This window comes from Ambystoma mexicanum, chromosome 9, assembly GCF_040938575.1.
Source record: "Ambystoma mexicanum isolate Mex_15411 chromosome 9, UKY_AmexF1_1, whole genome shotgun sequence".
In the NCBI taxonomy this organism is placed as follows: Eukaryota; Metazoa; Chordata; class Amphibia; order Caudata; family Ambystomatidae; genus Ambystoma; species Ambystoma mexicanum.
The window spans coordinates 1,475,352,325-1,475,370,074 of record NC_090931.1 but is presented as its reverse complement, the minus strand read 5'-3'; the positions used below and the strand labels follow the sequence as shown (position 1 = coordinate 1,475,370,074).

The 17,750-nt window shown below is 46.7% G+C and overlaps 1 protein-coding gene across 5 annotated transcripts in view; it reads right to left on the bottom strand.

The window, feature by feature from the left end:
- The window catches only part of LOC138489237 (AN1-type zinc finger protein 2A-like), a 422,968-nt gene that overhangs the window by 104,135 nt on the left and 301,083 nt on the right, over window positions 1-17,750 (bottom strand). For all 5 annotated transcript variants that reach the window (XM_069616923.1, XM_069616925.1, XM_069616927.1 and 2 more), the window contains one exon: window positions 3,369-3,444. In XM_069616923.1, the coding sequence (XP_069473024.1) occupies window positions 3,369-3,444 (76 nt within the window). The remainder of the gene's footprint in view (window positions 1-3,368; window positions 3,445-17,750) is intronic.

Genomic DNA, 17,750 nt, shown 5'->3' with positions numbered 1-17,750 from the left:
GTGGCCTATGTTAAATATGTATGATAAGGTTGAACTTCCCTAGAATTACTGTTAGGTATTCTGAATAAGGTTTTCTGCTTTGGTCTGTGTACCTTCAAGCATAGTGGTGTGCTTTTATAAACGAAGACACGAGATTGGGCCCTAGGGTTGGAACCGTCGTTTGCTAAGCTGTGTTTATTCTTTGTAGTGTCCTTGATAGTGATGCAAGGTCACAGGTTGTTTTTGAGGTGAAGCCCACACCTCCTTGTTGTATCCTTGAAAATCCCTAAACAGGGCAGGGACTAACTCTCCTATTGTAGCAAGCGGCAACTACAAAGTCACGCTCATGATAACGCCAAGTTCACACTGTACCCAAAATGTCACGTGCAAAGGCACCTCTCTATACCGCACTGATCATCCCGGATTAGTGCACGGAGTATCACACCAACCACAAAGAATCCGAGATCACGGAGCACCAGATCTTAGCCTCGGACGATTCCCAAACATAGAACGAGATGCTGCAGTGCACATCGCGAACAGTGGCCTTGCTCCACAAGCAAATCCATCGCACCAGCAATATCCCAAATATACAGCTCACCGGACACATGGGAACAACACCCATAGTTGAACATACCAAGTCCCCGTCCCCCCTCCACGAGATATCCTCTAGGGCATACCAAGTAACATGCCCCACCAATTACAGGGCCCATGAGAAGCCCAGCTGTGAGAACACACAGGACCTAGATACAATTCACAGAGGACCGCAATAGGGGCTTTGACAACCACCAATAAGAAAGACGATAACACAACCCAAATAAGCACAAATGCCAATGTCCCAACTGTACCCAACTAACACAGACCTCTCCCTCCCTTTCTCCTCTCCCCCCCATGTTTAACAACCAATGAATTGTGATGCGATAACTATATGTACCAATTACCATATGTATGAAAAATGTAACCATGCTCACTCACGTGAATCACGACCACCAAACTTCACCACACCTCGCACTCTGCACTTGCACACACATATCAATGTCACAATGTCACTAAACTGAACATCTGCTGGATATATGTGTGTAATTTTAAAATTTGCATCAGCCTTGATAAAGACCCACAAGGTCGAAACACTTGTCGGCTCTACACAATTGGGTCCAAAAGGCTACACCCTAATTTATTAATAAAATCTGCGCTTACCACAAAAATGCAAAGAGTGTGGAAAATCTTTTTCAACAACCAAAAATTGCGAGGTAGCCAGGAAAATCCCCCCTATCGTGCTTTTATAAATATGTTTGACTCTACTTGTGGTTTTCATCAGGGATTTAACCTCTCTCCTTGGGTCTTCAACCACTACCTGGCACCTCTTGCCCACTGCATCATTACTTTCTGCTCCAATTTTCAATTTTCAGGCTCTGCTGAGCCACTTCTGCTTCTCTCATACCAGACAGTCTGGCCGCAATTCGGATATGGTGTGCCGCCAATGAGCTCTGCCTTAATACAGATCCTCCTCCTTGGGACACCCGCTCCCTCCTTTACTCTCTCTCTGCCCACCCACTCAGGGCCCTCTTCCTGCTCCTTCCTGTGAGGCTAAGAACCTTGGTGTCATCTTCGACTCCACCCTCTCCTTCTCTCCTCACATCTGACGTCTCTAAGAAGTCAAACTATCAGCTGCACCTGCTCAGAGGTATTCTTCCTTTTCTCACTTTCCCCCAGAAGCTGGTCCTTTCTAGACTGTACTAACAGCCTCTTTCTAAATATTCCTGCCTCTACTCTTCGACCTTTACAACTAATCCAGAACAGGACTGAGAGACTTGTCCTTGGCCTCAAGCCCAGGGATCATATCTCTCCAGCTCTGAAATCTCTGACTGGCTGCCTGTGGCAGCAAGGATCGACTTCAAGACCCTCTGCATTGTCCACAAGGCTTTCTGGGGCCTGGGACCGCTCTACCTCCAACTTTCTCTTCCAAAAACACCTTCCCTCGAGCTCTCCGCTCATCTACCTCCAACTCTGAAGGTCAGACGCTTTTCCAAGCAGAGGGTTGTGGGAAGATCTATCTCCTCGGCTGGGCCCTCCCCGCCTCTCTCAAACTTGAGTAGAACCATCTCCGGTTCCGAAAGCAACTCAAGACCTTCCTTTTCGCTTCTGCCTTCACTCCTCCTCTTCCCTGCTGATCCACCCGACTGCTCCACGCACTGGTCACCCTCTGAACTCGGGGCCCAGGCTCCTGCATGTCCAGTTGCCCTTGCACTGCCTGCGGGCACCCCAGTACTTAAAGGTCTGCATCTGCAACCCTACAGCCCAGCGCTTTCTCAAAAAGACCTTCACATAAAGAACTGGCAAGATCAAATAAGACCAAGAGTTGGTAAAGAAACGCACACATTCCATTTTCTGAACATTAACACTAGGCCCTTTCACAGAAATCCTGCATAAGCATCTGATGCAACAGGAAGCCTACCAGAGAACCACGCCTTGTGATTAAGGGGCAGGCTTGTGGAAAAACGTTGTTCAACAAATTCTTGATACATGAGGCTTGCTTGGCGAGATTCTGTCCTACAGCGAAAGACAGTGCCCCAGATACTGAGCTCAGTTTGCAACAACATCTCTAAAATATATATAGTTCATGGTCCAGGCTTCGGTCTGATTTTCAGCTTCACAGCAGCGCAACCAGGATCAGAGATCTACAGTACGTCACTCTCTGAAACAGCCATTCATTAGAGGTCATGAGCACAAACCTATACCGGGAATGTCTCGGGTAAACCAAGGCTCTAAACCATTTACTGTACTACAGTGCCTACAAGACAGAACTTCCCTATCTATCTGCCCAACCCTCCCTTACAGACACATTGGCCTCTGGTACCTTCATGCCCATTTGTTCATCAGAATATCAATCAACTTCACTGCACTACAGACCACTGTCCCTGATGTACACTACACTCAACTGCACCTCAAAAAACCTAACTTCACTTTTCCAATATAGCCACAGTGTACTAATCTGCCTCCCTCACGCTGAGCTACTGAACCCACTTCGCCCTGCCTCCCCAGTGCAGTTATCAACTTCACTGCCCTACAGATCATTGCACCGGATACACAAATCGCTTTCTGGCCCTAGAAACATCCACTTTACTCACCTGTGCATTACAAGAACTCAAATGCCTTGCCCCACACATTATACACCAGTGCAACACATCATATGCGCATTACACCGATACACTGGCCAAACATCTGCCTCTGATACATGCAATGGAATCCTGCATGGCTTATGTATATAGATCTCACCCCCGGCCCCCCAGATATATTCACTGTGGGCACCTAACCTTAAAAACACTCCTCCGGTATAGCAATAAGTTCCAATAAACACTTACCGGTACCCTCAACTCGCTCATACTACTCACCTGCTGCAGTCTTCGATATTCTTCCTCACTAGCTGACAAAGCCCGAGCAAGAGCTAGATCCTCCTCCTCCTGTGAACTGAAATCATATGATCCGTCACCACCCATTGGTTGTAAAAGGCAATGTGTAACATTAAAAGCATATATTCTGAATGGGGCAGCATGGAGTAAGAAGAGATTCAACCACCTCAAGGAAGAGGGAACGGAAGATGAGAAGGCGATTGCCGACCAGTAAACGCCACCTCTCTGTGCCTGCCCGTGTCTATACTTCTTGTCCTCCCACTAATCTAACACCACCAGACTCCTGCATTTCATCTCCCTCCTCCAGGCAGCACCTTTCAAAACCCTTCATCAAGTAACTTCATGCACTCTCCTGCATGGTCCCCCACTTCTCTCCCCTCCTTACTCCTGATCCTCTTCCCCCAACCATGATGACACCGTTCACAACCTACATTCAGTTCCCGCCAGCAAAGTGCAATACCTCCACCTTCTCCTGCTCCCATAGTGAGTGCCATTCAAACTCCTTTCTTACTGACCGATTTGACTCCAAACGTCTCCACCTTACAGTGATGGTGGTCAGAAAAATATGAAATGCCACATGACACTGACACTCTTCCAACCATGCATACGTAACTCATCTTTTGTACCCCCCCCCCATCTAATAAAAAGCAGTGGTATTTGCCTCATGATCAACAAAGCAAGAACATCTGCACTCTTCAATTTTTTACTGTTCTTCAGAACACATTGCTGGTCAACGTACTGCATCAACCCTACTTACTATCGTCCTGATCTACTGGTCCCAGGAACCATCAGCCTTTTCCTCCATGATCTTTACCACTTCCTCCTCCTCCAATCTCGTCCCACTGAAGTCCCAGTTACTCATGGAGGGCTAAGAAGGTCCACAAACTCCACGCTCTGATAATTACACGGTTGCCTTCCATAACCTACTGGTGCATTAGTGCGGCAACACACTCAATCTTATGAGTCTCTAGTCCTCAGGCAATTCTTTAGCCTCCTCCCTCACTGCTGAGCCATCACCCTTCAACCACTCTACTACATGTCACAATCTTTTCCTTCCTCCACTCTGCCCCCATTCCAAAATCACCAAATGCAAATTCAAACCAGACTCTGGACCCCACCCTAGATAAAGTCAGGGCTTAACTTGCCTTTCTATTCTATTCTCTCTCCACCTCTGGGAGACTCAAATGAATTGGCATTTCTGAAGTTAAGGAATGTCACTGAGCTTGGCACACCATTATCACACTTGCATCTGCAATTCCTCTCCCCACTCCCTAAACTATGGTTCTCTCCGACCAGCTAACAACTGAGGACAGCCACGCACAAAAAACACCTTCTGGGTTTCTTCTAGCTTCCTACAAGAAATCACTCTTTGCTCGGATGACCGCTCTAGACGCAGCCACGTCTAAGTACTGCTCTAACCTCATCACTCTCTGCTCTCATCCGGACATGCTATCAATGACTCCAGTCAGTGCTTGCTTCCCCCACACCAGCTCCATTCTTCCTCCAACTGACTGCTACTTCCAAAATCTCAAAGGTGGACAGTCCTTTACAGCCGCCTTCTTCCTTCTCTTCCCTACCCTCTCACTTTCCTCACTAACTTAATAATGATCCTGGGTCAGTTTCAACCTATCCTCTGGGTAGTCCACAAATCCTGTTCTCCTGCTAACCCCTACTTAAACAATAAACTGTCAGGGGCCTGGCAACCTGAGCCCCATATTTTCTCTCCTATATACTTTGACCCTGATGACCTTATGGTATCCCACAACACTTGCAATCTTGGGTTTCTCTGACAGAGGAAAGCTAAGCCTCCCGAACATCTGTGAAAGGTGATGCCACCCCACATTTTACTTTACCAAAAGACTCATTCCCACCTTAGGCTCCAGAAGGCTGTAGTAGGGACCCCCCCACTCTGCTTCTCTAAACAAGGTCTTACAATTCGCTATCTTTTTGTAAACTGCCACAGTCCCTGCACATGGACTTCATGCAGGGAGGTGGCTACTCATGGAAAACCGCCCAATTTGCAAATCCCTAAATGTTGGGTTACCAATTCCCCCTCCCACTGACTTGGCTGAAGCTCTATGCCGAAATTTGCCCCCTCATTCCACACATTCAAAGGTGCTCTCTTGGACACTATACTACCAGAAATAAAGGACATTACAACAGTGACATGACAAGGTTCACAAATCGCATTTAAGAACCACCTTGATGAGACAGTCATCAATGCTATTATGGACTGCTATTTATTTTGTATAGCACACAAACAGCCCTCAGCCATATTGGCGCTGTTACTTGAGGGGAACTTGGTTACAGGGAAGATACAAGTGGGTTATGCATTTACATGTTGTACATTAATACATTTAAGCACAAGTTAGAAATACATTTAATGCTATTTATGCTATTATGACCCCAAAACCACCATGTATGCATAGAACGGTAAATCCTGAAGAGCATTTTGGCAATGTCAGTTTATTGTGTCCAGCTCCTTTCTAACTTCCAGCCACTTTACAAAGTCATGATATTGCATTTAACACATTAAATGTTTGCAGAGCACCCAAGCAAGGGGTGCACTCTTGCCATCAATATTCCTTTTGTATAATGCTCCTTAGCATTAGTATGAAGTGATAGCTCCAAAGCTGTGAGACCACCTTTGGACACAAATGAGAAACCGACTTTCCCACATCCAGTGAAGAGTCACAACAGAAAAATTACCTTTATGGAGATTCCAGCCCAGACACTTTATCCCTCCTTCGCAAGCTGGGTGGCATATGCATTTACCACTAGGCAGGCCTCGAAGCGTTTTTAAACTATTTGCCGTCACTTTAAAGGTTTTCCAATAAGCTCTACATGCTACATCTCCTTTTGGAACAGAGCCTTCCCCTAAAAGGTAAACATTACTTACCAGTAATAGTGTTTTTGTGGCTTCAATCTGTTTTAGACACATGCTATGCAGGCTTCACCCGCTAGTGACTGGCTCAGAGTATTGCAACTAGTTTGCTGATACTTAAAAATGTGTTGTTGACAGAGGTGTTCCTGTAATAATATTGTGGGATTACATGCTCCCTGCAATGCTTCTTCCAGTTGACAGCCTCTATAGATTGCTTTTTTCCCCACCAGCATTCAATTTAAACTTTGCATATTGTAAAATCCTTCTTTCCTTTAATTCTCGATTTTTCGATTGCAGATTTACTGCCAAATATATAATCGCATACACAGAGTTCCTTTCCTGTTTTGTGTGTTTGCGCAAGTTACAACTTTAGGTTGAGAGCATCCCAAATGGGACGCACGAGTCTCACCAACTGCACCCTATTTTGCTGGCTATCATGCCTGCATTCTGGGAAAATCTTTACGCATTATACCAGTAAAATATTAGCCATGCAAATCTGGACAGTTATTTTATTATTATTCTAATTGGTTATTCATAATGCGCATAATCCCAAAGAGATTTCAAAGCGCAGACCCGGGCTTCAAACCTGTGTTCCTCTGCATCATCTTGCTTCTAAGACGAGTGTGTTGCCACTGAGCTACACTACATGTGCTAGTTGCAATCCTTTAGCCTCCGAGGCAGACTATTACAGCTTTTGATTTGGCAAAATACCATCCAACCCAAACTGAAATAAGCAAAAGCCACTAGTGAGAAGTGTTTAGCACTCATAGCTCAGATTCCAGCTTGTCGAGGCAGGAGCAGGCCACCTATCAAACATGAAAATAAGAGAAGCATTTTTTTTTTCATATGGCAGCTTGTACTTACCAAGTAATAGTCTTTTGGGTTCTTGCATCTGCTTAGTCACATGCGGATACCAGTTGTGTGTGTCTATTGTAGTGCTTAAAGGGGGTGAAAAAGGTGATAGAAGTGTAGGGGGAATTAGAGAGCGAATGTGAGAGTGAAGCAAGTGGCGTGTGAAGGTAGTGGTAAGAAAAGCAGAGCGGGTCTGGTAAGGCATGGATAGAGAAGAACAAGTTACTTACCCCTGGTAACGTTCTTTCGACTGGATGTTCCTACCACGTATTCCTCATCTTTGATATTCGATATCCAGCTTTAGCTGCTCTGGAAAAATACATTTAGGAAGAGGGCGCTGTGCATCGATGGCGTCGACTCAATGTCCTTGAAGTCCTCTGTCTCGAGGTTGAAGTTATCAAAGGCATATATAGCACACGAAACGCCCGTTTGCTTCAGTTCTGAGTAGAAATACCTGCAGGAGTGACAATACTATGCCTTGAAAGAACGAAAACTAATTGCATGGGAAATTCTACTGTGTTGTAGGTTGGGAGGGCGATGAGGAATACGTGGGAGGAACATCCAGTCGAAAGAACGTTAACAGGGGTAAGTAACTTTTGTCATCCCACGTATTCCTCATCTTTGATAGACTCCCAAAGCAGTGTTTGATTTGGTGGAGGGAGTAGAATTTATATTTTAATGGTTTTCATGAACAGAGTGCAGGACTGCTTTTCCAAAGCTCCAATCCTAACTGAGGGAAGATTCCAGGCAGTAATATTTTGTGAACGTGTGGACAGTCGACCCCGTTGCTGCTTCACAAATACTTTATATCGATAGACCCCTTTGCAGGGCTGTAGAAGTAGCCATGCCCCTGGTGGAATGGACCCTTAAAGCCTTCAGGAGGATCCTTCCCTGCCAACCTGTAATATTCTGAGATCGCCAGAATGATCCACCTGAATAAGGTCTGTTTTGTAACAGCCTGACATTTGTGGCCCGTATAGCCAATGAAAAGTTGATCATCAATACAGAATTTTGGCAGTCTAGAAATATAAAAGCTTAAAGCTCTACAAGGGTCCAAACTAAGTAACCTCTCCTCCTTGCTAGGATGAGGTGAGGGATAAAAAGAAGGCAAAACAATGTTCTGCCGTATGTGGAAATCAAACTTTGGGGTAAAAATTAGGGTTTAACCCTTAAAACAACCCTAACCTTATGGAAGATAGTAGAGGGTGGCTTGGACGAAAGTACCTGCAACTCGCTCACTATACAGGCTGATGTTAGAGCCACCAATAGAATGGTTTTAAAGGTTACGAACCTTAAAGAACATGAGTGTAAAGATTCAAAAGGTGCACACATTAGGAATTTTAGGACCATATTAAGATCCCAAAATGGAACATGGAAAGGAGAAGGGGGGAGGGGGGGAGGAAACATTGGTGAGCCCCTTTAGAAATTGTGTCACCAGTGGAATTTTGAAGTATGAGCATTCCTTTAATAGTACCAATCTGGAGCCCCAGATTGGCGAAAGATAATAGAGAGGATAAAACATCTGGTATCTTACACAGAAAGGATCTACATTCTTTTCTCTGCACCAGTTGCAGAATTTATTCCAACAGCAACGGTACAAAGACTTTTATGCTGGCAAAATCTCCATTACGTCATCCGGAAGAAGTGATTAGCGATTTAGTTCATTGCTTCTATATCTATAGTGGCTTACATCTCACAACATTTCCCTGTCGGAAGGTCTAAATGCCCCTCAGTGATGGTAACTCTCCCTAGTTGGCGCTGAAGTGCTGCCTATCTAAGGACGGGGAAAGAAGAGAATATCCATTGCCTAGCTCACTACTTTCATATATCTAAAAGACACTTCCGGAAGTTTTCTGTTTTTATTGCTTCCTTCTAGTCTGCAAACAATAATGGTAAAAATATATAAAATAAAACTTCAAGCAGAATAAATGTGCTGCTTAAAAAAGGATTTCCTTTCCTCAAGCTCTCAATTCATCCGAGTGTCTTGGGGGTTCAGGACATCACCCTGAACCTCTAGACAACCGGTTTCAGTGGGAATTGCTTTAGTCTGACCGCTTTCTTCAGGACTGTTTCCCAACACGGTGGTTGGGATCACTTTTATAGATGTGGCGCCATTATTCTTATGGTTTAGGACTCCATTTTTCTTTGAGGAGGTTTAGTTCTGTTGATTCTTTTTTCTTTCATCTTGTGTTTCAAACCCTCAATTGCAAAATGTGTATAATCTCTGCCATTGAACAGCTTTCTGCGGTCTGCCAGTGGGTTTTCTTTCATATGCACATTCCTTTTTTTTTACTTTTTCTCCGCTGTAATTCTTCTTTCGCAGGACCGTGATTTTTCTATTATTTTCCTATTTCAGTGCGTTCCCTGGGCTGCAACGCTACTCTTCTCCTCCACAGAGTGTTCCTTTTTCTTTCCGAAGTGCAGCCAGGGCAGCGTGGATCGAGGGAAGTGCAAGGAGGCAGAGGGGCTGTAGGGGTTACAGTTACAGCCCCTAAGTGCAAAGGAGGACTGGTCATGGAAGGAGCCTTGTACCCAGTGAGACTGAGGGAACCAAGCAACCAGCCGGCGGAGCAGACAGATAAGTTAGCAAGGGATAGAGAGAAGGCAGAGGAGAAAAGGTGGGTCTTGAGTTGGTTCCAGAACTTCAGGTGGTCCGGCTCAATGCTGAGATGGGCAGGAAGGCAATACTAGAGGGAGGCACCTGCAAAGGAGAGAGATCTACCCACTCACTCTGTCTGGAGAAGCGTCTGACCCTCAGAGAGTTGGAGGTAGCTCAGCGAAGGGCTCTAGAAGGAAGGTATTTCAGAAAAGAGTTGGATGTAGTGCAGGCCATGGCCCCAGAAAGCCTTGTGAACGATGCAGAGCATCTTTTTTTTTTTTTAAAAACCTTCATTTAAGTTGCACAGTAGATACCATAAAGTAGTATTATATAAACAGTATACAGGCATATGATAATGAGAGCATTTACACTGTTCTGTTTTCACTATTGTCCGTATAAACTCTGTTGCTCAGGTATTGGCAGAATCACCCCCCATATATCCCTTGGTCTGTTGGTGCGGGAAAGTAAGCTAGAGTATACTTCTTCTTGGTCATTCGCCCATACCATGTCATTTACCCATTCCTCGGTTGTTGGGGCGCCCCTTTCTTCCACCTCATTAATATGGCGCACTTAGCCAGTAACAGGCCGATGTTAATAAGCTTGCGTTTCGCCGCATTCATTTAAGTACATAGGCCAGCATACACATTGATTGTTCCCAGTCTACAGGCTGCTCCATCATAGCCTCAAGTGCTTCACAGACCCCCACTCCAGTATTCAGAGAGCTTCCCACATGACCACAACATGCGTATCAGGTCGGCTTCTTCGCTCCCACACCTAGGGAATTTTCCCTGTAGCTGTTGCATACATTCTCCTCAAGCACGCTGGGGTGAGGTGTACTCTATTTAGTATTTTATCTATTTAGTATTTTAAAGTGGATCTGTCTGAACCTGGATTTAAGAGACACCTGTTACGTGAGGCTGCACAGCTGTGATCAGTGAGAGTGTGAGCGTGACTTCAAGGTCCCTCTCCCGTTCCCCCAAATCAGGTGCTTGTGTCCTTCTATACAATGCTTGTTACACCGTAAATGCAAATCTATAGCCCAAATGATATGAATAGTATGTTGGCCAGAAGCGAATTGCATCATGTGAAACATTGCAAACCGTGAAACCTGAATGTGACCATTGGGAGTCCATTTTGTAGATGCCGGCCATTTTCTTTTTTGTAACGCTTTGCAAATATATTCTATGCTTCAGATCCACACATGGTGCGAGGCCACAGTTTGAACTCCGAATGCTAACGTAGACACAAATGTAGAGCCGTTCAGAAATGCATTGTTTTCCTCTCACTGAGGCCTTGAAGCTGTGCAAGAGCCGCGCCTAATCGGTAGCCCAGGTGCCGGTTTGTCTTGTAAGCGCTGCTGTAAAAGGCAGTTAAATGCGAGTTATATGCAACTAACGGTGCTACTTCACGAAGGATGGTATTTTCTCTGCCTCAGAACTGTCTGACCCTTAGCGAACAGATAACGTTGGTTGAAATGTCTCCCTGCTAGAACATATCTTCCCCTGCGCCAGTGCCCCGTGTTCCCCATTACAGAAAACTGTCTCTGCAGCCTTTGCTAGAATACTAATACATGCATAGGTGTCAATTACCGAACCCTCGCTTGTTCGTCAGCAGTGCTCGCTCTCTCTCCTCTCACGGTGTCTGGGAACACACGTCGTGAGGCATTGAGATCCGGTCGGCCGACTGAGCTACTTTATGAATAAACCAGACCTGTTTGGAATTCGAACCTCACGACTGGCGTGTCATTTAGTATATGGTTATTGTGCCTTTATTCCATATATGGTCTAACATGCTGAGGCAGTTTAGTTTTCTTGGTTGTCCCGGAGGGGGCTGGACATGGATACGACTCCAGCTCTTGTGGGAATCTGTCTCATGTTGCTGCTATTGCTGATCTGAGTCTTTATTGTAGCTTCTGTAGTGGGGTATCAGCCATCTGAAGTTTGATATCCTCCCAGGGTCTAAACAGACCATTATGGCACAGGTCTCCAAACTGTAAGATACCCACCTCCCGTCAGTGTGTGGATAATTTCATGTCGGTCGACGTGTCAGATAGGGCACATCCCAGATTGGTATTTGAGGACTATACATCGCAATATTTCGGGGTTGTTGCGTCAGTCTTGCCCATGCTTGCTGTGTGGCCAATTTCGGGGTCCAAGTGGTTGCAGTTTCCCCTCTTCCCAGCAGCTATCCCGTGCAGTAATTCGGCCCTTGTGTTTCTAGATCAACTTAAGAGGTTTGCGGTGCATCCGTTATCCAGTTCATGGCATAGTATGCTTGGGCCAACAGGTAATACACCTCGTAATCTGGAGCCGCCAGTCTCCCTGCTCATAAGGTTTGCGTGAGGCGTCGCCAGCTGGACCCGACATTGCCCTTCCACACAAAGGCGGAGCAGGCGCCAGTTATTTTCTCAAAGAAGGCTCTGCCAGGCCAGAGTGGTATTGTGCTAAAGAGGTAAAACAGTTTGGGTAGTATGATCATCTTGACTAGTGCTAGCCGACCCTTAAGTGGAATAGGGAGGTGGTTCCAGCGATTAAGTTTAGCGCACACAGCCACGGCTAGTGCGTCATAGTTAAGGGCCTGGACCAAACTGGTTGAGCGTGCCATCTCCACCCCCAAATATCTAACCTGTTGGGGAGCCCAGCGCAGCCTGCATAGGTCGGCTGGTGACCCCTTGTCGTCCGTCAGTGGGAACATTTCGGACGTATTAACGTTCAGTCAGAGACCCGAGAACCATCCAAACTCCTGGACCGCTTCTAATACTCTGTGGAGATATTTCTCAGGGTTCCTCATGAACAACATAATATCGTCTGCATATAGGGTGATCAGTTCTGTATGGCCAGCAATGGGGATACCCGCTCTCGCATATTGTGCCCTCATGAAATCGGCCAAGAGTTCAATTACAAGTGCGAACAATAATGGGGAGAGTGGGCAGCCCCGCCAACTCCAACACCGCGGATAGAGTCCTATTCACCAACACCCGGGCATATGGTTGTGTGTACAGAAGTCATATCCACTTGATAAAATTAGGGCCAAATCCATAATTATGCAGCACTCTGAACAAGAGCGGCCAATACACAGTGTCAAAAGCCTTCCGCATTTCCAGGGATATGGCGACCCCCTTATAATCTTTGGGGATTCCCGCTGGGACATAATCTGCGAATGTTGGATGCCATCGACCTCCCTTGCACAAATCCTGCTTGGTCTTCGTGCACAATGTAGGGCATCATCCGGTTGAGTCAGGAAGCAAGTATCTTGGCGAAAATGGTTGCATCCGTGTTGATGAGTGATAGTGGTCGGTATGATCCGCAGTCTTCAGGAGACTTCCCGGGCTTCAATAACAGAGTTATGACTGCTTTCCGCATTGACTCGGGCAGAGTGCCGGTGTCCAGGGCTTCAGTCCACAACGCCATGAGGCGGGACGCAAGTGTCTCTGCAAATTCCTTATAGAATTCGGCTCCAAACCCGTCAGATCCCGGGGCCTTCCCACCTGGAAGGTCCTTTATCGCCACTTTTATTTCAGTAAGTGTTATTGGGGTCTCTAGGGCATTACGCATGTCCTCTGACAGTGTTGTGGGTATTGTGGCAAGGTAATCATCAATCTCCTTATCAGTGGCCACACTCTGGGGGGAGTATAGACCACTGTAGAAGTCGTAGAACATGCCACTGACCTCGCTCGCTTTCGTAACCACTACCCCATCCGTACGCACCAGAGGTTAGCATGGTCTTTCCTGTTCCCCGTATCTACGAGTCGCCATTGGTCTATCGAAGTAGCGCAACTCTCTATCGGCAGCTTCTCGAAGGTTTTCTAGTTGTGATTTCATTTCTGTAATAACCTGTAGGGATGGGCTGGCCAAGTATTCTGCCTGTAACTCGGCTATGGATTCCTCTAGTCTCTTGAGCTCCCGCCTAATGTCTCACAGCCCCTCGAATTTGGTGGACATTGCTATACCCGGCATATAGACTTTGAATGCTTGCCATAGGGTACTCTGCTTAGCTACTGAGTCTTCATTAGGCCAAGAATTCAAAGAAGTCTGAGATATGCTGCGCTATGTTGGTTCTGAAAACTGGGTCCAGGAACGACGCAGGTTTGAAGCGCCATTGCGCTCTTCGGGGCACACTATCAGGGATGTTTATGGTGATTGATATCGGAGAATGATCAGACAGTGTATTGGGAAGAATCTGAGCTTCTACTACCCAGCTCAAAGCCATGTTGAATATTAGCCATAGGTCTATGCGGGAGTGCATGTCATGCACAGAGGAGTAAAAGGTAAAAGACCTCTGCGCTACGTGTAATGACCGCCAGGCATCCCTCAGATCAAAATCACTAATATGTGTATGAATTGTGCGGGCCGCATTCGTCAAGGACCTGGGAGTGGTTGATGTGCAGTCAGTGTCGAGTATCGTGTTGAAATCCCCCCCCAGAGTAATTGTGCAGTTGGGTACTTAGCACATTTCTGTTCATAAAATTTGGGGTCATCAATATAGGGATAGTAAATATTCATCAGCAATATTTCTGCACTCCCCAACTTCCCATGCACCAATACATATCTGCCATGGTTGTCACAGTTTCCATCGTAGAGTGCGTAATGGGGAGCGACCTTTGTATAAGGATCATGTGGAATAGGAGGTATAGTAGCGGCGTTCACCCCAACCAGGGGCAAACTTGCATGCATTGTGATCTTGAAAATGTGTTCCCTGAAAGTATAGTATCTGGGCTCCTTGTAGGTTTGCCTATGCGGTCACCTTACGTGCTTTCATAGGGAGGCCCAGGTCCCTGACATTCAAACTCAGTAATTTTATTCCAGTGTACCTGGTGTCAGCTATTACCTTCTATATATCGACAATTGGGTTCCATCAATGTGTGCCTGTGTACACTGTGGTCATTACCTGTCGTTTCCGGTCTGAATTATTATTATTTTTTTTTTTTTAACATTTTCAGCCCAAGTCCCCACCAACCTCCCTCCCCCCACCCTCATAGTACCCCAAATTTTCACTATGTAATTCCCACCATTCATTGCCCCCCACCACCCCAACAAAACTAAGCTATGCACTCACATTGGAGACTTCTGTTTTCGTGGTGTCCGGGTGTGCCGGCTGCTTGCCTCACAAAGAAATAACTTTCCTAGACTTACCACCTTACCAGCATAATCCTGCATTTCGAAAACACATTATGAATACCTTTAGGTGTTACGAGTTACAGAATTCTTCATACATTGATACATTTACCAACCGTCGTATCCAATCTTCTGCAACCCCCTACCTACTCAATGGTCTGGTCGCAGGCTGCTGCCCAGTTACTAGTATAGCATATGCAAGGGTTACTCACTGCTACATTACATTCTGTCTGGACCTGTTGGACGGCATTGCAGTTGGAGTGTGTCTTCATTCCATCTCTCCGGAAATTTGAGAAAATAGATCTTGTTCTTAAACTGCATACGTAGTCTTGCTGGGTATAACAGAGTAAGTGATCCAGCGTTCTCTCAGCAATTTGTTCACCCCTATACATCTTTGTCTCTTGTTGGACCGCCAGCGTGTAATCCGGGAAAATGCATTTTACGTTGGATCCCAGCCAGATCTTACGCTTTTCCTTGGCTGCTCTCAATACCAGGTCTCTGTTCCTGTAGTTTATTAAGCAAGCTATGATACGTCGAGGGAACGTAGCTGGCTTAGGTCTCGCCGCAAGTGATCTATGTGCACGCTCAACTACAAACATCGGGGATCATCCTGGGTCTCCCAGTGTGCCCTTCAAGAATTCTTCCACTGCTTGTTCCATGGGGCCTTTCAAGGCATCCACCGGGACTCACATGATGCGTATATTATTTCTCCTCAACCTCGCTTCTAAATCTTCACATTCAGTTTGATGGTGCCCAAGTCTTTCGCCATGGTTGTCACAGTGCTATGTAGGGTTTCCATGGTGTCTTCTACTGTACTAATCAGTGTTTCGGCTTCAGTAATACGCAGTGTTGCTTTTTCAATTTCGACCCAAATCGTGTTAATATTAATGCCAACTAACGTATCGTTCATTGCTGCAAATCCCTGTTGCATGACGGTGATGACCCCCTTGCAGATCAGTGTGAGGTGCTGTCGTCGCCATCTCTGTACTACCAGTATCTTCGCCGTTAGTGTTAGTTTATTTAGGAGTCGGTGTAGTAAATTTGTCTATTGTTCCACCCTTTTTTAGAGGGTGCTCCTTTAGGCATTTACCTGTGATGTGGGGAGGGCTCGCCGTGTGTAGGCCGGTTCCGTAGCTGGAGGGCACACCAGAGGGTTCAAACACAGGTGTTGTGGGAACCTGGTTGGTACCCCAATGATATACAGTTCGCGGTTCCTACGTGTGCCTTTTCGTGGAGGTGATATATTGGTTGTCTGGGTCATGTGCTAGTGGGTCCCCATTCCGGTCAAACCATTCAAACGTATCTGGTAGGGAACACCGGAGGTCTGTAGAGAGCAGTGGGGTGGTTTGTCTCTGCTTGTTACCGCGAGGACTAGTGTCCTCACCGTCGCACAAACTGTTTCTCTCTTGTGACTTGCTCTAGAAATGTACCTAACTATGTTACCAATGCAATGCTCGGTTTCACCCTGCGTTCATATTATCAAGCACGCCGTTCGTTACCTTCCATGGGGTGCTTTTCGGCACGTGCCCATGTGCGTCTTTTTTTTTGCAAAGCTGTGTATGCTTGATGCTGTGTCTCACTGATCCAGGGAATCACAATGCGGCCTCCCAATTCGCTGCGGGGGACACCGCCCAGACAGCTGACGAGCGCCTCCAGCCAGCAGCTGCCAGGGAGGGATATCGGGCCTATTCTACCTGGTGTTCTCCTTGTGCTGGCCCCCAAACGCGGGTAGTCCGTTTTGCAAGTGGGTAACACTGTGTCCCCCCCCCCCGTCTGCTATGTCAACGGTCCCTTCAGGGGGGAGGGTCTCCTCACCTCGCCGGTGGGACAAGGATGAAGGTTGCAGGAGCCGAGTATTATTGTGGCAACTGGGGAGGAGGAACGGGACGCCACGGTCTGGGAGCACCAGAGTCCTGGTCCGCAGGCGAATGGCAGGCCACTGCGCTCGCCGTCACCGCCTCCTCCGTTCTTGGACGTCGAGTAGATCTGGCCCCCGTATCCTGCCGCTAGCAGGAGGGGGCACACCGTCAATAAGGCCCAGGGCGCACAGCGGGATTTCCGATGCTTGATGCTGTGTATTTGGAAGCGCCGTCTGGGTGAATCCAGCGGTCTCGCCTCCAGTCCGTGCCCCAGAGCGCTTCAAGCGGGTGGACGACTCTTCCCTCCGCGCGTGGCATTTAGAGGGGGTTTGGGACCCTCAGATAAGGACCGCGTCTCGGGCAGCCCGTTAGGGAGAATTCTCGTTTATGGCTAATTTCCCTCACCTAGTGAGTCCCCCAGCATCTTTGCTGGACTTCTGGAGTTTATTTTTTTCCAGGCACAGGGTTGTCTTTGAGACTTCCCTTGACTCCATTTTTGAGGCAACTACTGTCCCCCAGAAAAGGGGGGAAGTTACCATTGACTTTACTTAGTCAATCTACTACAGATCCAGTACACCCCATCTTCCATGGAGTACTGGAAAGGGTTAACTCGTATCCCTTTTTATCTGTACCTCCTAGAGCAGTGTTTCGCTCTTAACATTTAGACTTGGCTGGTGGCAGTGGTATCTAACCTAACTTTTCTACAGCGATTATATTAGATAAACGTGGTACTGTTCTTGGCTATTATATTAGCCTCTAACATAAACCAGCTTGACCAAATCGTCTTTCTCTTGGCTCCGGTAGGGTTTATTCACCATTTCTTTTTGTTAAAGTCCTTCTTGTGTTTTACTTTGCGCGGCAAACTAGGTTCGCCTTCTTTGTTCACTGCCTTTTGGCGGGCTTCTGCCCAGAAGCCCTCCTCAAGGCGCCTGGGTGTCTAGGTGGGCTGAATGTGAGGGAGGGTGTAGTCACCCCCCTACACAGGGTATCCTAGGAAACCCAAGTTGCACTTTGTTATGATTGGCCAGGGTAGTTGTCCGGGCTGGACAACCCCCC